This window comes from Balearica regulorum, chromosome 1 (genome assembly GCF_011004875.1).
Source record: "Balearica regulorum gibbericeps isolate bBalReg1 chromosome 1, bBalReg1.pri, whole genome shotgun sequence".
Taxonomy (NCBI): domain Eukaryota; kingdom Metazoa; phylum Chordata; class Aves; order Gruiformes; family Gruidae; genus Balearica; species Balearica regulorum.
In genome coordinates this window covers 127,170,040-127,191,118 of record NC_046184.1, presented here as the reverse complement: position 1 = coordinate 127,191,118, position 21,079 = coordinate 127,170,040, and the positions used below count along the sequence as shown (strand labels likewise).

Sequence of the window (21,079 nt, the reverse complement as noted above, 5' to 3'; positions counted from 1 at the left end):
AGATACTCAAAAGTCGCCTGGACATGATACTGGGCAGCCTCCTCTAGGTCATCCTGCCTGAGTAGGGGGGTTGGACCAGATGAGTTCCCGAAGTCCCTACCAACCTCAACCATTCTGCCATCCTGTAAAGCTATATTCTCAGTTCCAAACACTCTCTGAAAGCCAAATAAGAAATAATGTGAGGACAGCAAATGCTTTGGGAACGAAGCAGTTAAGACTGAAGACAATACATAGAAATAATCCTGGCACAGTGTATGTAAACATTCCACTGACTGCTCTACATGTGGGGGAAAAAGATTTAAATCTCCAGTACCCTATCCTAATTAAACTGTGACTTGAGCAGGAAGTATAAAACCAATTGAAGATTGTAATATGTATCTTTAAACTGATGTAGCATTAACAACTCTTGCTCTGTTTGGACCTATTGTTCTATTCAAACCTTTCTGAAAGATAAACTGCTCCAAAGTTCAGTCTCCTTTCAGTAAAATAGCATTGTCATGGTATTCCCTGTGAACCTTTCCTTAAGCAAAGTTCAACATAATTGATGGGCCCACTAAAAATTGAAAAGCAAAAGGCTAGGGTATAAATGGATCACTTTTAGTCAATGTAAGAATTAAGCAGACACCAAAACAAAACAAAACAAAAATAAAAGGGCATCACGAGAACCTTTCATATACTAGCTACATGGTGGTTCTAGATTCAGTTTATAGCACTATCACTGATTACACCACCACGGCTAATTTAACTATCAACACATAGTTAAAAAGCTAGGTGAAAACAATATTCTGAAATTATACAGTGTCACCACTGGATACTCATTACGGTACTGAGATAACGCTTTAAAAATAGTCCAGATTGGGGGTAGGGCAGGGAACAACAAACCACAAACCAAACAAAAAACAAACCCCAGTATATTCAATTTAATGATTAAGATTTAAAAATCTCCCTCTTATATAAACTTTCTTGTTTATGCAAACTATGTATAAAACATGATTGATTTTGTTGTTCCTCTCTGTTCAGTAGTTAAAGGTTAGCTGAACAAATATCTGCAACATTGCCACCAATATTTCTGCTACAGCAAAAATAATATTTTTTTTATACCGTTAGTGTTTTTTGTTACAAATGTACAAGTTGATTGAAGTGCTGAGATACTGGCACAATACAAACTGAAAGTATGTTAAGGCTAATATCTCTTCTTTATTGTAACAAAAGCAAAAATAATCAAAAATGTTTGTGTGTCGTTGTCATCCGTGTCGTCCCGTCCGTCCCCCCGCTGAACAATATTGTCTTATTTCTTAATTGTGATTTGAAGTGCCAGGAAAGCCACATCTGAGAGAAACACATTTTTTCTGGCTTGCCTGTGGGCCGTATCCTCTATCATCATTACTGATTTGAGTCTTCCCTTAGGCTCTCGTGACATACATTTTAAAAGGCAAAAAAGAAAAACTTCTTGAAGTAGGGAATTCACAGTGTTTCAATTAAAATGAATAGGTAATATCTAAAAAATATGATTTCTTATTATGGATGTGACTCAAATTCTCTTCTGCTAGTTTTAGTTTCTCACTTGGTGTAATCTTCCATGTAGAATATTCCACACCTGCCCAGAGAGGTTACTGAACCTCGGACTGCATATACTGGTTTGCATAAAGTAAGGCGAAATCATACTGTATATTAAATGATTTGGATATTTACTGCATGGATTATCACATGGAAATTTTGGACAAAATTCTTATTTTCTTCATAAGATAAATACAAACTTTTGACTATATACAGTCATTCATGGTGGCCTGTTACAAATACTTTAATCTCGGATAAAGAGTTTTACACTTAACAACAAATAAAACAGTTGAGAGCATTCCATGCATATTAGTTTTCATGTTTCAGGATGATACATGGGCTTTTTTCTTAATCAATCATGAAATAAAGATTTCCCTTCTTTACAGACATAAACATTTTAACCTTTTTCATGAGAACTTTGAAAGGAAGCCTTAAGAAGGCACTACATCAAGGGAGTCAGTCTTTTGGGGAACAGAAATGCTGCAAACTTTATACTGCAGTAACGCATTGAATCTCAAAGAGATCCATGATACTGACAACCAATTTAAAACTAATTTATCTGTAAAACATAGTAATAACCTGCATGTGCAAAAGTACAGTCAATGGAGCTGCTTCGTGCCATATGAGGACTACTTATATGTTTGGATTTTTAAGGATAAAAGGATAAAATTACCTGGTTAGCTCTTAAAATTTTTGAACTAAAGGAAGTGTTGAGGAAAATATTTTGAGATCTCTTCAAGTAGTAGACAAATTCAACACAAGGAGTCTCTGGTAATATTAAGACACTATCAATAAGCAATTTTATTTTTGAAAGTGTCTAATAATATTACTTTTGCTTTTATTTAAATTCATATTTTAACAATGAAATACAATTTCATGTTTGTATTTATTCCCTATCCTTTCCTCCCCTCCCCCCCCCAAGTGTTTTCAGTAACTGATTCCTGCACCCCTAATTAATTTTTGCAGTATTTAGAAACACACGCCATCATTTCTGGGCAGTCTGAAGAGCTTCAGTTCAAGGAGTCAAACACTATTTTTTTAAAACAGCCTTTTTTCTGTTGCTGGTTTTTTTTTGTTTTGTTTTTTTTTTTAATGCAGCATTATTTGTACCCCTACAGAAAGCATTTATTTTTTTTCCAAAGGATAGGAATCTTTTTGAGTAAGCAGTTGTTGCAGTTGTTACAAAAGGTTTCATGAAAATGAATGTTTTGTACTACCAAAGTGTGGTATTCCATCAAATTCTGTCACATACTTGCCTTATTAAAAACATTGTGACAACATCTGTCACAAATGATGCAAGCACCTCTCAGTATTCCTTTTGTCAGTAAAAGTAACAAGTTCCTTGATTTAGTATGCAGCTTTCAATTGGATGTCAATCTATATGACAACAATTTACATTTCCAGTGTACTGCTATTGGCATGTAACCAAATTTTGGCAGCTAGTTCTCTGATATAAAGAAAAACAGATATTGCCAGCAGCTCCAACTTTTACAGTCTCATGAAAATCACCTCTTCTAATTTGGTAAGATCTACAAATTGATTTAACAGGCATAAATTGCTATCCTATCCAAGGAGAACTCTGAAGAAAAAAGTGTAAAAAATTGTAGAGATACAGAGTGATCTCTTAAGAATATCAAAGAGCCAATGGAATGTAGTTTAAAAAAAAAAAATCGGAACAGGTTTGAAGAAGCTTTGAGATATATTAAAGTTTAGTTATCAGCTAATTTAACAGCATTATGGTATTCACGCAAAAATTTCCAAATCTACCCTCATCCTTAGAAAAAAATCTGCAGAATCAAAACCAGTTGTTCGAAGCTAGAGAAGACAACCTCCTCACTGCCGGTTTATTTTTGATGAAGTAAGCCCTCAAATCACTGCAAGCACCTTCTGTTCTTTCATCAGAAATGTTAAAATATCTTGCCTCATACTACTTTGTGAAACACTTGTCAAGCTTTCTCATGAAAACACATATAATGCTTACTTTTCAGGTCAAACTAACCTCTATTGCTCTTCTAGCTATTTTAGTTTGACCTTAGGCAAAATTGCCTTCAGGAACTTCAGTGTCATCCGACCACTGATCTATTGTTGAGGGAAATGTCAGCAATGCAAACCTCTACCTGCATATTTCCATCACGGTGTTCCCTGCTGCTCCACACTGACACAAGCAAAGACAGAGGCCTGATATTTCAGTGACAAGCTTTATATAAACAGCGAGACTAAAGGATTTTCTAGCTGGAGCAGGAGAGAAGGTTTTCATTTGCCATCTTTTCCTCATTTTAGCCTTCTATCATTTAAGAAACGAGTCTGTCTGTCTTTCATCCTCTCATGCCCCAGAGTAGAAACGTTCGAAGCAATTACGAGCTTTGTTCCTCATTCCCTGTGGCCTCCACTCTGCTCACGATCTGCGATCGCACTTTCTCACACTCTTTGGTTGGCTGTTTCTCTGTAGAGCAGACCTAACTCTGTGGAAGCTCCAGTCACCACAGAAATATTAGGAAGGATGTCAAAGAGCTACTGCATTTCTCAGTAGGATGTGAGCAGGATGGCACTCAGCACTGCTCCTTTCAGGAGGAAAAGCCAGCTTGCTTTGCTCTTTCAAAAAGACAAGTGAACAAAGAACAGCACACAGGTCAAGAGGACTGTGTGCAGAAAGACCTAACACTTTCTATTATTCTAGCAAATTAGAGATATTTTCACTTAATGTAGTTGTCAATAGACCTAATTACTATATAAAAGGAAACAGAAAAGAAATTACTGCTATTTGCAAGCCCATGCTATCTGGGTAGTCAGATATTATTCAGGTTACTGTTACAAAAAGAAGGGCGAGAGTCAGAGTGGGTTTAAAGCATGGAAAAAATGTGTGATGTAAAACTAGAAACTGAGGTTGAAAGACTGAAAAAAAGCATCAACTGTCATTTTGTTATGGATACTTTTTGGCTAGGAACTTAATGAGAATCCCTTTTTCCCTACCTTCCAGAATGAACTAAATTCAAATTCTTGATTCGGTTTGTGTTTTAAAAATGATGCAGTTGTGTTGTTGCTAGATTTCTTGAAAACTGCTAACTTTGTATTCTGCAGTGTGTGCTGAATACAGTCCTAGAGAAAAATAAACATTCATTTAATTCCTTCCTGAGCCATGTTACATGAGCCATGTAAAAATGACCAACCACAACTATAACTTAGTTCTGTGCTCTCACCAAGTATGTTATCAATAACAGTCTGATGAATTCTACAGTATGCTATCATTTATATTTCATGAGATTTAATCAAAATGAATCATGTATATCCTGCTGCTACTAACTATTGATCAAGAAATTAAATGAAAGAAAACAAGCTGCCAAGCCTGCTCCTCAGAAGAAAATACCAGATCATATTTTAAAAACGGAACAGGTGAATGCGGTCCTTTGAAAGATTGATGATAGCATTAAACTTATTTAAATCATAAATCTTGACAACTGCACTTTCAACAATTTGTTATACAATAAAAAAGTAGATTCCATATTGTCTTTAATAACAGCAAAGCATCCAACTCCTGTTTTCACTTTCTGATTTACATTTCATCGTAGGTATAAGAAAAATCCTCAGAGTGTCTTTTATTTAATTAACTGAGCCCTGAAAAATCAAAGAAAAAGTCTGCGTTTCCTTTGTAAACTGTACTGTCACACCTGTTTATCACACATACTTTCAAAGAGTAACCTACTGTGAGATCCCTGAAATAGGATGTTAAATATAAAATTGTAACCTTCTTTCTTTTGATTTAAATAGGGTTTTTTGGTTTAGGTATATTTTGCATGTATTTTTCACCTGTCAGATAATCCAGAAACAAATCCTCACATCAAGATATGCTATGAAGATCAAGATAGAAATTCTGAGAATCATAGAGGTTTGCATTTATAAACTTGCTTATTATGTTTTTATTCACGCAGCTCTGAAGGCATAGTGTCAGCTTTTTATCTAGACTCTTTTCATTACTTCTCCCTGTTGGTGTTGCAGCACATGCTGTGAATGACCTCCAGAGATTCCTGAAGCTATATGCAGAGAGAAAATTGAATCTGAAAGCTTTATTAGACAAGTTTGTCTTCAGCTTGTGTCTGATGTCAGCTGTATTGAAAAATAGAACTGCTTGTGAAACTGGGTCCTGACCTTGAAAAATCTCCAATCAAATGGTAACAGATTCAGTTTTGTGCCATATTGCTATTTGTTAGATGTGGCACATGTGTTAGAAGCGAAAAAGCTTCTTAATGAAAATCAGATGGAATAATCAGGCAACTTCTTTCCTGAACACAATGAGGAAACTAGATATGTGGCAACATACACATAATAGGGCCAACTCGGGCCAGCATCTGTGAACCTCTTTACTACAGAAGCCTCTAATGCAAAATGACTCAAAACTAAGAAAACTAAAATTATTTATATAAACTATTATTTATTCCTGCATCCAAAAGCAACCAAAAGAAAAGGAAGGACAACAGTTTATTCCTTTACTATTCCACATTATATGAGAGTGAGCAGCCTTAGTTAGGCCAGCTGACTTAAGGAAGAGCCTACTCTTACTGCTCTCCACTGATTCAAGAACTCAAGGTGTTGTCTATGATACTTCCCTACTGCATTGTTCCCTGTTCATTTTCTCTCTTGCATTTTGTTTCAGTAAAACTTGTCATAAAGTTAAACTGAATTATAACTAATATTAAAAATAGACATTTCCTTTAGATTCTACATGCACAAGTATCAGAAACTATACAATTCTGGACATGGACATTATTGGAAATAATATTTCTCTCTATTACAGGTCTCATGCTAGCGATCTTTACTGGTGTCCTAAAACTAATGTTGACTAAAACGGACTACTGGCAGTAGCATTGCCTTCTAATTCAGTGTAGAACCACTTGTCACAAAGGATGCAGGCTGTGGCTTTTTAGCTGTTCAACTCTGTGGAGAACAGTTCTGCAAAATTAGGTATCTACCATGTCCCCCACACAAGCATTTTAATAGCTGATAGCACAGTTCTTTTAAATGGCGAATGTTATGCGCAATGTATTTTTAAGTATCAACACGTTTGCATTAGCCTTGAAAACACTGTAGACGCACACGTTCCTAGATTGTTCAGTCTTCCCCAAGGAATCATTTTGAGTATTCTTGGTCTCAATCATACTATGCCAGCTGCTATAAACAATACAGACACCCTAATATCTGATTTGCACATTTGTTTTTAATTTACCCTCTGAATACATATATTGTTATCTTTTCAGGTGCACATAATGAAATGCACAAAGATTTTTAAGACTAGCATTTGGAAATTCTGAGAAACACAGTTCTGAACTACTGCATATGTGTTCACTCAAGCGCTGTGCATAATATATAAACAATGACTGCTTCAGAGCACATTAACTATGAAATACTACAAAAAAGAAAATAGAATCTTTTGTGCATTTTTGCCCAAAGCTAGTTGTTGTCATTTTGTTTCTTACATTTTTGTCATTGTCTCTTGAATATCTCTTAAAAACAAATGGTTTGTTTGTTTTTAAAAAGGCAGCGGAGCATTACATGATCCAGTTCTGAAATCCATGGAATGACTATATTTCAACAGTTATAGTTTCAAAACCAAAGAATCCTTCATCTCCATCGAAAATATTAAACCAAGTATCATATCAGAGACTTAACAGGGCAGTCTTCATAATGCAGGATACTGCTATGCCCAATCCGGGCATCTCTGTCTTTTAGGACTAAGCAATACGGAATAATAGATCACTCAGCTATGCATTTAATATGAAAAGAAAATCCCAGATGCATAAAATAGAGACACTAGCATTACAGGGGCACTTTCAGCTTCTGAGGTCCCTGGATTTTAGTTTTAAATCCTATTTTATTTCATCAAGGTGTGTATTTTCACATACATGCTTTTATTTGCTGCTAATTTTCCTCAAAAAGCTACAGTCTCAGGAATTGTATACTTTTAGTAGCACCAGCACGTTTCTTATATTACATTCCAAGTAGTGCATACGTATTTCAGCTGTATTAAGCCACAGCAGCACACGTACTCAGAAAGTAACAATTGCGTTTTTTTCACAAACTGTTTTGTAAGATCTTATAAGCCTAGAACAAAGCAGCATGCTTAGTGCAGGTGGGGACTTGTTTCAGGGAAAAATAAGAGGCAAACGGAACTTTCCCAAACAGAAGGAGACATACCTTAGAATGCATTTTTTCAACTAAATAATCAAAGGACAAGCAAATGAAAATCTGTTGTCACTAGCTTCCCCAGATTCACAAACATCATTCTTTCAATGCAAACCCCAAAACTCAAGGTTTTATAAACTCTGGAGGTGACTGCTGTGAATCTTTTTTCTACACCCCAGCTGATACAGGCTAATAAGTGATGAGTTTTGTTTTGGTTAAATCAGCTGGTGAAGCTACTGCAGCTCACAATCCTCATGTTACAACTTGCTTCCAGTGCACTCGGCTTGATACACCATTCCTCTCCCGTTCTCCCTTATTCATTCTAAATCCTGAAAAACCTTCTTCCCCTGTACATGGAAGCCCAGTGTCTGTGCCTGCAGTCTCTGACTCCTATTCCCAAAGTAAATTATACTGAAAGCACAGAACAGCTTTGATTGTATGCATTCAAAGAAAGATACCTAAAACTGCTGGCTAGTGTTACAAGTTCTGGTGATGCAGTATTAGCTTTCTTCAAATTCTTTGATTAAATATACAGTAACTAACAATGCATATAAAACCTTTCAGCCAAATGCATCTCTAACTCTGCTACAATTTGCAAAACAAAAACAATTCTTTTTTTTTCTTTATCTTTTCTAGACCTGTTACAAACAATGCTCCGAAATAAGACTGATAACTTGCAAAGTTTAAAGGGACAAATTCTACTTAATTTCCGAAGTAATTTCACCATTGTAATTGACACTAACTCTCATTCTATTTTTTTTTTCTTAATTTCACAGTTATACATTTTTGTTTCACTTGAGTAGGCATTTTATACAAAAAGAGAAAAACTTGTGTAAAAATTCAGGGGAAAAAATGAACTCAATTGTACACAAAGTACTGTTCACTGAATACGTTAAACAAACTGCAAGAGTACCAATATAATGTACCGCTCACAGTTTTATTTGCTGTACATGCAAAACGTAAGATTAATTGACAAAGTATTTTCCACTGTATTCATTCGCAGTTTATTTTTAAATTTTCACTAGCTTCAAGTATAGCATGACTGAAAATAAATACATATTCTTTTTAAGAAATTGTATTTTCAAGTATAGCTCTAAATGAAAGTGGCCAAAAATTTTCACCCCACAATGTAGTCACATGGATTTACAAAGCACTATATAACTTTACCTAACTTATTAATAAATACAGTGATAGCACTTCAGTACAAAAGAAGTCATGTGAATGCTAACAATACTGTTAAAATCTGTCCCTCCTGTAACTGCGCATTCCAAAACTGCATTTTCCTCTGCTTAAAATATTTTCAAACTGCTGGCTAAGCAATGCATCAAGATATTTGGATAGAGACATTCACACAATTTCATGCTATCAGGTCAAGTACAGGTAGCAAGTGTGATTTCCTTCCTGAATCATCTTGTCTTGGAAGTCAATCTTTGCTAAGGTTTTAGACATACCCTTCAGCTAAGTACATTTTCTGAGCTGGAAAAGTAGTTCTTTTTCATTATGCCTGAGGGCACACTGGACTGGTGGGATATTAAGGACTGTTTTTTTAGTGCTGCTTCTGCCAAAGAAACTATAATACACAGACCTAGAAATAATTATGAACAGGGTCCTTTACCTCTGTAACTGCCACCAGATGGTATATTTAGTAAGGCCCTCTGGCTGAGTCCTTGTAGCCAGACTAGACCAAATGATACCTGACAGAGCAGTAGAGGTTAGCCAATTACATCTTCATTCCCTGGTCTCAAATACAGATGTCAATATTATTAAATTCTGATGTCCACAAAAGTCCCTGTAGAATCAGGAAGTGAATAATTATCAACAGGAGAGACTACCATTGCTTCACAGAATCCTTCCAAAATAGCTTTTTCCATCTTTCTTTAAAAATGACCTTTAATGAGATTGTTTAGATTTTGGGAGACTTGGTTAAAGCTAGCTCTCACATATCCAGTTTGAGTCTCTATGCACATCAATGCAGGGTCATGAGAATCAGCAGCACAGAAAAAAGTAAGTCCATAAAAATGTCTTTAAGTGGTTAAAATAACTACAGAACTTATAGCATAGCATAACAAACCCCATGACATTCAAGCTTCCCCCCCCCCTTTTTTTTTTTAACTAAATACAAAAATACTTTAGTAACACATACCACTTCCTATCTTCGCAGAAACCTGCTGTCTCAGCCTGGAGAAGAGAAGGCTCAGGGGGATCATATCCATGTGTATAAATATCTGATTGGTGGAGTAAAGAAGACAGAGCCAGACTCTCTTCAGTGATGCCCAGTGACAGATGAGAGGCATCATGCAAAAAATTGATATACTAGAAATTCTATTTAAACAGAGGAAGAAATTTTTTTACTCTGAGACTGGTTCAACACTGGAACAGGTTGCCCAGAGAGGTTACGGAGTCTCCATTCTTGAAGATATTAAAAACTTGACTGGACATGGTCCTGAGCAACTTGCACTAATTGACTGTGCTTTGAGCAAGAGGAATTGAGGTCTCCCCAGGTCCCTTCTGAATTCTACAGTTCTATGGTGATACACCTATAATGATGAGATTGCAGCAGATTGGCTCAAATAAAGAAAAATTTGATTTAGTGTTACAAGCACAGGTTCAGATTTTAAGTTCTCTTGGCAATAGGAAAGAAATCAATCTTACTTCCTGCTTAATCCTTTATAGAACACCAGAGCTTTAATTTTCTGCATGTATAATTCCATCTGCTGAGTCTCAGAGTCTACATCCTGATGTAAGGTAAGGTGGGAATTTTGCAATTCTTCAGCTAAAGATGAGTTAATATAGGAATCTATTGCACTACTACTCTGCATTCTTTCTCTTGTTCCATTATTACCCTTTCCTTTGTAACAGCAAATACACAACTCGCCAACACTCCCTCCCGCTGGAATCTGACATGCAAAACTGACACAGCAAGTTTGGTGACCCAGCACAGCAAAAAATGATTATGCATCTCCTTCAGTTCCCCCATGTCACTACATGAATTTCTATAGCATGCCCTAGAACAAAATCCTGTAAAGCAAGGATACTGCTGTACGACAGGTTTTAAAAAAGTACTGGTAGTATTTAACCCTTTTTAGAAAAGTGAAATGATTGCCATTGGAACCACAGCAGTTCTAAATGACTAAAATTAAATGATAGTTCCTATCTAGTAAGATTCAACATGTCATAAGCAAGACACCTGCTTTGCTTGAATTGATATATGCTATTCTGACAGAAGCTGGACTGTCTTCTGGTACTGAATATTCTAGATTCTGTCTATATGGTCCAATTATTTATTTCTCTGTAAAAAGATTTTTCTGCTTTGCTGTCCTAGAGAGTCACTAATAGAAGGTAGAGAATTCTCCAGTTTCAGCTTTTCTTGTTTGCTACCCATTAAAACATGTTAAAAGCAAGAGGGATCAACATCCTACAAGTAATCGAATCCCAGGTGACTACTGTGGCTCTATCATAGCTTGAGTCACAGGCAATCGAATGGCAGGGTAGGCCAGCAGAATTTCTTTCTACTCCCACATCTGATGAGGAGCTTTCCTAAATGTAGGGGTGAGTAACGTTCTTCACCCAGGCAACTGAGATAGTTCAATATCAAGAATCTTATAGACTTCAGAAACTCACATTTAACCCGGTGCTTCCATTAGGTATTTCTTTTCCACCCATGTTTCAAAGGGTGCTACATTTCAAAGGAAAGCAGTGGGAAATAAAATTATTTTATCAAGCAGATAAAAATGAGTTTGTAATCCTTGTAGGGAACCAGCAGGTGCAAAGAGATATGAGAAGAATCAAATATAAATATTGTCCAAATAATTTAAATTAAATGGAGATCAACTCTCTTGTTGTGGATTCATGAACTCAAAAGACACCCAGAGATGTATATCACAGACTTAATGCTTAATTGCAGATTTACTCTTACCATATTGTCATATAACCTTTTCTACAAATACACAGGCTCTGTCTTGAAACAGCCTCTGTTCATTGCCCTATCATAAAAAAGTAATTTCAGAATTTAATTCTGTGACCAATTTACATCCACTTGACCTGTAACATTATTATCTTTTAATTTAAATAATTCTTCTCCCTTCATAGTATTTCTTCCATGAATATATGTAGAAAGTCAGAATCTCATCCCTTCACAAAATAAAGAAACAAGACTTTGAAACAGTAATAAAAAAAAGTGTGCTGCAATCTTTTCATCAAATCCATAAGCTAATCTGTCTTCTGGGACGCATTACACAAAATAGCAAGGAAACGATAAAAAAACAAGTTGAACGTCACACCAGCACACCTCACGTTTACAAGCTAAAGCTGAAATTTGTAAGGATGAAGAATGAAGTTAGACATTCTCCAGCCATTTTCATTTTAACTGTGTGATTTGTAATTAATTTCAAAAGATGTACATACTGAAGCACTTACAGACACCTGAAGAGAGAAGGCCAAACGCTTCTAATGCTGGCTTTTCCTTTAGTTGTTGAATTAATTGGTTTATTGCCTTCCAGTCAGCATTCAACTCTTCTAACTTTTTCTAGAATAGAACATAAAAATATATTACATTTATAATATATAAATTAATGGAAATAAATGTAAAATAAATTAACTTTTTTTCCCCTTCATCTGATGGACCACCTGAATTAAAAAAACCCAACAAACAGAAAGGTGGAAACTGCAATTAATTTTCACAAATGGGAGAGAGGGTTAAGTAAAATCCTTCCCAGATGGGCTGCAAAAGAGCTTCATGGTGTCAGGGTCCTGAAAGCATCTTTCCTCCTCAAAGTTTGGCTGCTGAAGCTCAGAGCCAACTTAGAGCCAGCGCAGCTGCCTGACCCTGAGCACAGATTGACTTTCTGGACCAACCTCAGCCCGTTCCCATCCCCATGGCCCTGCCCAGCCACCTGAGGCTGTGTTTGAGTCTGGTTCCCCCATGGGGCCTGATCTTGACCCCCACCCAGGGGCAGCCCCCGGCCTGCCCTGCTTCTTGCCTGGGGGCAGTGGGAGGGGCCCTGGCTGCTGAGACCCTGTGCTGCAGCCCAGTGGGGAGCCCCTGCTGCCCCCTGCTCCCAGGGAGAGCTGGCTTGCCCTGCTCCCCAGTCGACAGGCCTTTACACCTTTTAGGGAACACAGGATGACTTCTTTAACATACTGTAGAGAGGTGGGGGGTTTTATCACCATGAACCCGAGATGCTAATTTTTTAAATTAAAATAGAAAGGTGAATTATGTATGTGTATGTATGAATTATGTACTTGTCAGTAAAACCTCTGCAATTTGTAATATCAAATGCAGAACACATTCTTCCACCTATTAAAAGAAGAAGAAAAAAAATAAAAAGAAAGTCTTAGGAATCTTCAGGGAGTCACAAACTTCAGTGTGTGGGCATGCAGTCCTGACCAGTAACGGCTAAACTTACTTTTAAACAAAACCTAAATGAAATTCTGGAGTGTGAATTACATCAGTCCTCAGATAACCCTGAGAGGCATTTAGACTTGAAAATATTTCTACCCTTTTTTTTTCGTTGCTCGAAGGACTGTAAAGAAGGATGAAGCATTGCTAATTCTATGCTGACATCTCTAAACTCTTAAAAGGAAGACTGCATTTCTTTCATAAGCTACTCCCTGATTGTCTGCTAGAAAAAGCAGCCCAGGGTACCAAGACCACTCAGGAATGCTTTTAGTATTCTTGCATCCAATTCACAATTAGATATATAGTCTAAATCGCAATCCAGCCACGATGGAAACAGGATGCCTATTAAGAAAGGTACTTTAATTACCCGGAGTCTAAGGCAATAGGGGTCAATAGGAAAGGGATAGGAAACAATACTCGTTAAATTGTAGTGTACACACACACAATCGCACAACACCCACAGACACTGAGGCAGCACAATTTTATACTCTGTTATGTCAGGGGAGTGTTCCTAGAATTTGCCTTAAGCTTTGCCATAAGTACTCTAAACCTGCAAAGTTCTTTTGTATCTTTCACCAATGGAGGTCAGAGTATTACCTGGTATAAACTCTGGATAGCTTTTTGTGTAAATGCTTTTTGATAAGGTAGGAGAGAAAGGATAAAATTCTGCATTAGAGAATAAAGCAATTTTTTATCTTTAACAGCACCTTAAAAACTGCATTAAAAAATAAAAACAGAAGTCAGGAATATCAGACATTCTCCTTGATAACGGACTACGAGGACTAGCCAGAAAAAAAGAAAAGCATGATAAATGCAACTTTTTGTATGACAATTCACAATCATACATATGTTTTATTTCTGTGTGGATTACAGACACACAGAAACACACACTTTGGACACATTTTATGATATATTTTAAAGTTCCTTTTTTTCTGCTTTTGTACCCGAAGAACCTACTTCCAGAGCTTAAAATGCAAAGCACTGCTCCAATATCTACTAATTCAATAGTAGCAGAGAGTGCAGAGATCCCTAAAAAACAAATGCTGGAGAGATTACACTATCAAAATCTTCATTTTACAAAATATTCACAGCAACTCAGGAAGGAGATATGGATGTTATAAGCATAATACTGGTCATCACTATGAGTAGCTACTTAATCATTATGTGGATGTGAGCCAGGGATTTTTTTTCCAGCAATGACAAAATATAAAACATGCCTACCACAGACATTAGAGAGGGTTGTCTGAGGCAACATCTACACCACTCTTAATAAAGTAGCTAGCTCCAAACTCTTCTATTGGGATTATAGTTTGATCCAATCTTGAATCTGCCATAAATTATCACGCATGCATTAAAATGTTAACTTCTTTGAGCACAACAATTTTGCCGTAATTGCAACTCTAGAGCTTTGGTGACAAGTATGAACATCAAAATATGTTGCATCGAGGAACACTTTTATTGATTTACTGATTTCCTTTAAATGTCAGCAACGCTGCAATTTAAGTGAGGTTAACACTCATACATGAACTAATCTCATTTACAACACTAAAACTAGATAGGAGTATTTAGAAAGAGAAATTATGTAGTCTTTTAAATGTAAGACTGAGGACAATGCAAATGAGTTCCTCACTCTTCCCACCCAACATGGGAAAGAACAAATGGAGTGCTATGACAAGGGAACTACAGCTCTTCCACTGCCACAGAAATCCCTTCCTGAATAAACTGCTCTGTTTAAGTGCTGTTAATCATGAGATTGGGGCTTACATTCTTTCTATTGCCACTGTTACCAGCAGTAACCTCTCCCTTTTTCACCTGCAAAAGCTTTACAGAAATGCATTTCAAAAGCATGAAATCCATTTTACAAAAGTGAATAGGTCTGATTATTAAAGTGCTAGTGCTTCAAGGATCACACGTCTCATCCCATTCTTGACTCTTGAATCAGCATGTACTAGGATTTCATTCGCCAACAAAAAATATTTTTACAATCCTGCATTGTGAAATTCCAATATCAGCACTTTTAGTATGCTTAGTAAAGGTGTGAAAATATACTTATTTTAGTGACCTAACTATAAGATTAAGTATATGTCAATATAAAACAATGGGATTTAATTTGCATCCAAACCGTTATGAGAGTATATTACAAAGGTTGCAAAGATAAATGGCTAAACATTAGCTAATACTAGAATAACATCAACTACGAACATTAATTCAGATACAATGCACATAATTGCACCAATATCTTTAATTCCCTGACACATACCGTTTTCCAGCACAGGAGTGGCTTGCAGTGTGAACAAGTCTATAGGACCTTTACTTCATCATATTGAAAAGAATGGGAAGATTTGTGGTGAATTAAGGAAATTGGAGAGAACAAGAAGGAAGCTAAGACAAAGGTGCCTCAGAGAACTCAATAATCTACAAAGCTGTCAAGCAAAGCTATGCAACTAATTAATGCTTTTAAAGAGGCCATGTAATTTTGTATTTTTTTCTGTGCCACAAACTAAGCAAGGAGTATGAGTCTAAGTATTGAATTGCTGCTCGCAGTAAGAGTGTTATCCATATCCTGTATTGAATTAGGCAGGGTTCAGCCTAAACCAAGGCCATCACAGAAGCTTTAATTCAAGAATTTTCTAAAATTTTGAGTGCTTAACTTTGCAACCTTGCTAGTATCTTTTCAAAACCACCATAATCTGAGTACAAATTATTTCTGCTTCCACTGAAAATTATTTTGACATTTGCTGAAAAGTCTATTTAGGAGCATATAAATAGCAGACAGTACTAGAAGTTACTCATGAAGAACAATCACAGAAGACCAACTCAGTGGAAGCTTAAGGAAACCTACATCATCAAGAAAGCACCTCAACAGACCTGACAGTATATATTCACTATTTTGACCTATTTTACAAGACAGACAGTGAACCAAAAATTAACTTCACAGGTCATTCAAGTAACTAAAATACAGAACATAATGAAAAAAGTAAAAAGCAATTGAAGAGGGACTAGAAATGAAATACTCACTTCTCCACAAGTAGTTACTGATTTCCTCTCAGATACATTTTATGTCATTGTCAAAACTAAAACTCAAGGAACATCATAATCTTTATTTAAAGAGTTAACTTGTTCCAATAAATATGGTAGAAACTGGCAGTTTTCAGTGTTTTTGATGTGAACACTTAAAAGAAATAGACACAGAGTACACTTCCATGTATAAAGTTTGGCCTAAACAGAATCATTTCACACCATTTATACTTCTGTCAGTGGTACATAAAACAAGTACTAGTTCTCCCTGAAAATGCCATTCTGAAATTCTTTATATGCAATTACAAAAAACTAGAAAGCTAAAATCTCTAGGTTTTTGTTGTTTCAACTGCTGGTTAAAATGTGGAGTAAGATCCCCTAAGACTGTAGCTGAGGTCACATAAAATGAGTGAATGCAGCTATTGCAGAGTGATTTTTATTCCATCATCCATTGAGTGGGCAGATGACATGTCTCAGTTCCCAACAATAATAGCACTGTATTAGCCAAGGAAAATTCCCAACAAAGAGTCGAAAGCTTTGTTTCTGCCCACCCACATTAGCACGCTACTTTTAAGCCACCTTCAGTTCCCCTCTTTTAGTGTTTTATCACTGTTTAGGAGAACTGATCATTAAAAAAAAAGCATAGATACTGAAGGAAAAAATAACTCTTCTGGATTTCTGTTCAGGAAAGAATAAAAGAAAACATATCATTCTTTTGTGCATTTGTGTACTCCTGTGATTTGAGGTCTGCTGGTGGGATTTACAAGTAATTTAGAAGAAATTTTGTAAAAGTAGTAAAATAACACTCCAAGTATAGTGACTAAATAGAGATGGAAAACCCAAGAAATTCACTGTAGAGGTCACCTACAAGACATCCTAACTTTGTGAGGAAATCTTTTTTCTGTGAAATGAGGTAATATAGTGCTGTATGTTTGGAAAAGCTCTAAATATAAAGACAAAGCTTACTATCTCTGCCCAGTCAGAAGCAATTGCAATAGATACTTAGTGTAATCAATAAGCCACTGTTATAGTTTCTAGGAAATCTTAATCACCATTTTCACAGATACTTTATTAGAAGTTATAAAACAAGAAACCAGATCAAGCTCTGTTGATATGGTAGTGACCTCACTAGTTTGGTCTCCTGCTCCAAAAGTAGGTGAACCAGACTTGGGCGGCTGCTTGCTGATTGTTTTCTGCTTCAAGATTCTACACGCTAGTAAACAATACTCTAGTCTCAATGAAGTCCTACACAGTCTTTAGGAAACCAAGTGTAAAATATCTCCTTCAAAATGATTTCTATGCTGGGGAAAAGGATTCTATAGTACATTTTTCTAAAAGAGAAGTGTTGGGAGGCATTAGCCTTCTTAAAAATGTATCCTCTGCTCCAAAACAGAATCAAGTCAGTCATTCTACATTAATTTTGGCAGAGAAACTGAGTGGGAAAGTTCTATATTGCCATGTCTTTTTTCCTTCAGAATAGAAAAATTTTAAAGCAAAGGGGCCTCTTTATGGCTTGGCTCTTACCTTTTCTAGAAAACATGTTCATTTTTTTTAATTGACAAAATTTCTGAAAGCAAAATTCAAAATAAAGGAGTTTAAAACCATGTTACACGATGCCATTAATAAGGGACCTGAAATTACATTTGCTTGCAGCAAGGATTACTCTTGAATAGGCAGAACAACCTTAATGTCAAAAACAATATTCCCAGCACAATATGCAAAAATTTTCTAGCTGTGAACATTACATTTTTCCTGGCTATGCCGTCACAGAACAGAACAAATGCCATTTGCTAAGTTCTTTCATTGATTTTAAACAGAGCACATCAAGGACAAGTGTACAACAGGGGAAGCATAACCCATTACACAGTAATGGATATTGCTAAAGGTTGCTTCATTACCTTTACTGGATGAGTGGCTGGTTTTTCTTTATATAAATGACACCCTTTAGACAAAACCTCTTCCACATTCGGCTGTTTAGCCTGCACTGCTGCTTCAGTTTCCTGAAAAATAAAAACACATGCAGTGTAGATTAACCGTACCATAAGCAATAAGACTGAAAAGTCCTAAAGCTCCATGGGAAGCTGTAAAACACCAGTAGATTAGTTTCTGCTCAGGATTGGTTTCTGGGAAAACTTATGGATAGTAGCAGCTAAGGACAAAGAGGGTCACCAGAGAAAACAAAAGCAAAGAGGGATGGAAAAGAGTAACATTATCAAAATAAACAGTGATAGGTCCCTTCATCCTGAGGGTTTCAATAAAATTATTACAAAACTAACACAAATTCATACTAGGAAAGACAGGCATGAGAAATCTCATTTAAGCAGCTTTCTCCTTTTGTCTGTTTTACATTACCAGCAGATTAAAAGTGCACTGGTTAACATTTTGTTCATACAGTACATGGCATCAAAATCACCTCAAGACATACAACACTAATACTGAATTTAGGAAGATTAAAAATATTAATAGAAAACTACTATTATTAATAGTAAACTAGTACTTACCTATTAAAGCATTTATACTAATGAATTAAAAACAAAAGCACAATAGTAGTGACAGTTTCTATAGCTATTAGGAGGTACCTACCATTAGCAATGACACCCTACTGAATTAGCAACAGCATATTCCCTAGCAATTTTCTTTTTTTAATCTGGAAAGGTGTAATTCATGTGCTAACATAAGACAACTCCAAGAAACCCTTCCCAACATACAGCAGCTTCATTTAATCAGCCACTGACCAAATAAATAATGGGTGTAAATAAATAATGTAGATAATTAAACGCAATTAAAAAAAAATCACTGAAAAGTGTAAAAGAAAAAATAAACTACACCTGGAAGTCCATGATTCATATTATTTTCATTTTTCAAGTAGTATAAGCAAAAACAAAAACCAAGACATATCCCAGATTTATCAGAGATATTAAAATTAAATGATTGGTTTGTTTTTGTTTTCCTCTTTCCACTCTTCTCCCACCTATTTTATAGCTTTATTACCTTGTCCTAACCAATATTGCAGACTATCCACTGAGGCTCCAACTTGATTTTCTGTCTACAATCTCAGTTATCATTACTGTGACAGCAGACAAGATTGTGTGCCAGGCTTGTCACTATCTGATCCGACACATCATTTCATTGGTGGAAATCTGCTATTCTTTGCTCTGCAATAAACTTCTTGAAATCTATGTCATTTTAAGTTTCAGAAAGGGGCCATTTTGCTTCTCTGTTTCAGCTCAACATAGAAAACATTTCCACAGTGCTGCCTGAAATTTTACTTGCAAAACATTATGGACAATCAGTAAAAATAAAAATTTTTGATAAATTCACTATCATCTCCCATTTGTCTTTTCAAATATTGTTTATGAATAGCAAATGAAGTGAATTAAAGCTTGTGTCATTTCTTGCAATGATATTTGAAACATGTTTGCATTTAATTGCTTTTTATTATGCAATTCAATATTAATGAGTTATAACTGTAAAAATTCATAGAGAATGAGCACTGAAAAGCAATGCAAGGCAAAATTGGGGATATTGGGGGGTGGGAGTTTATTAACCTATTGATCAAACCTTCATTAATGTCCTATTTTCTTTCTGTTTCAATACTGAGTTAGCTTTCTACTTCCCTACTCATCATATAAAAAAAAAAAAATCATCAAGAAGTATTAACGAAGGAGGTAATTTTCTGCCTAGCTTGAGGAAAAATAGGCATTTTGATATTTGTTTGTTTAGTAGGGGAGGTTTAAAAACTAAGCCCCCCGCAGTATTTTGCTAATATTTTGTATTGTCTAATTCTACATGTCTCAAATACTTATGTTATTTTATAACAGCACCAGGTATCATAAAAAATTCTGTAGCAAGAAAAACACGTGACAGCTCCCTGCAGAGTCCAAGAATATCAAGATCACTATGGGTGCTGGTTTAACCTGCAGCGTGGATGTGCCTTTGAAGGGGATCTCAATCTTCACCACTGACTGGGCTTTGCTTTCCACCACGGACTGGTCTGGGAGCACACAAATTGGTTTCTTTCAGGCTGTAACCAGCGTGTAAGGTGCACTCTTAGGAGGGCACCTAACACAGCCCCAGGCCTGAGGGCACCACCAGCCCTGCCTGCCCCTGCTCAGTCCCCTCAACCTGCCCACAGCCCAGGACCCCATGTCAGCTTCCCTGGGCCGTCAGCCCCTGCCCCACTGATGTTGCAGCAGGGCTGGTCTCCAGCTCCCCACACCCTTGCCCTGCCATGGCCCCTGAGGCGGGCTCACGTCCCATTCCCAGGGAGGTGCCTGATGCCCAGGGCTGCCCTGGTGCCTCCCAGGTTCCCTGCTCCTGGCTGGCAGTGGGATGGGCAGTGGCTGTCAGGACCTGCCCTGAAGGCCCCTCATGGGGCGCCCTCCATGGCCCTGGCCCACAGGGAGGTGCCCCAGCAGGCAGTAACAAGGGCGGAACGAACCCTAGCGCTTACTGGTCCCTCCCAGGTCATCTTCACCACTTCCCTTTAACATTTTCTAGACATGAGGAAAGCGGAGGCTCTTTCAGGTGGCTCTGTTAAGCTTTGTCTTGTATGTGATCTGACTAGGTTTGTAATAACAGCCATTAACAATAACAGTCATGTTCCACCACCAGGAATTGAAAATTCAAACCTAGAAGAACCTGGCAAGGGAAGGCGCTCTCCAGACTAATTAAAAGGACTGTTTGCAACAGGAGTTACTACTCAAGTCCTGTGGCTGCAACAAAATTTGGCAGCTCAATATTTGTTTGCATTCCACTTTCTATCTTCAAATTTCAATCATGATTTACCATATATATATACATGTAAATAAGCTAATTTCCATTTTAAAATTAAGTAAAAAAAGGAAAAAGCAAAATTAATGATTGATGGTAGCATTCGACTCCACGTTTTCCAGAAAATAAGAAAACATTTAAAAATCCTTTTCATTGTCA

At 36.6% G+C, this 21,079-nt stretch overlaps 1 protein-coding gene across 8 annotated transcripts in view; it reads right to left on the bottom strand.

Moving 5' to 3' along the window:
* The window catches only part of DMD (dystrophin), a 1,320,554-nt gene that overhangs the window by 356,104 nt on the left and 943,371 nt on the right, over window positions 1–21,079 (bottom strand). For all 8 annotated transcript variants that reach the window (XM_075774516.1, XM_075774534.1, XM_075774546.1 and 5 more), the window contains 2 exons: window positions 18,046–18,147; window positions 12,148–12,256 (listed from right to left, as the gene is read on the bottom strand). In XM_075774516.1, coding sequence (XP_075630631.1) covers window positions 12,148–12,256; window positions 18,046–18,147 — 211 coding nt within the window. The remainder of the gene's footprint in view (window positions 1–12,147; window positions 12,257–18,045; window positions 18,148–21,079) is intronic.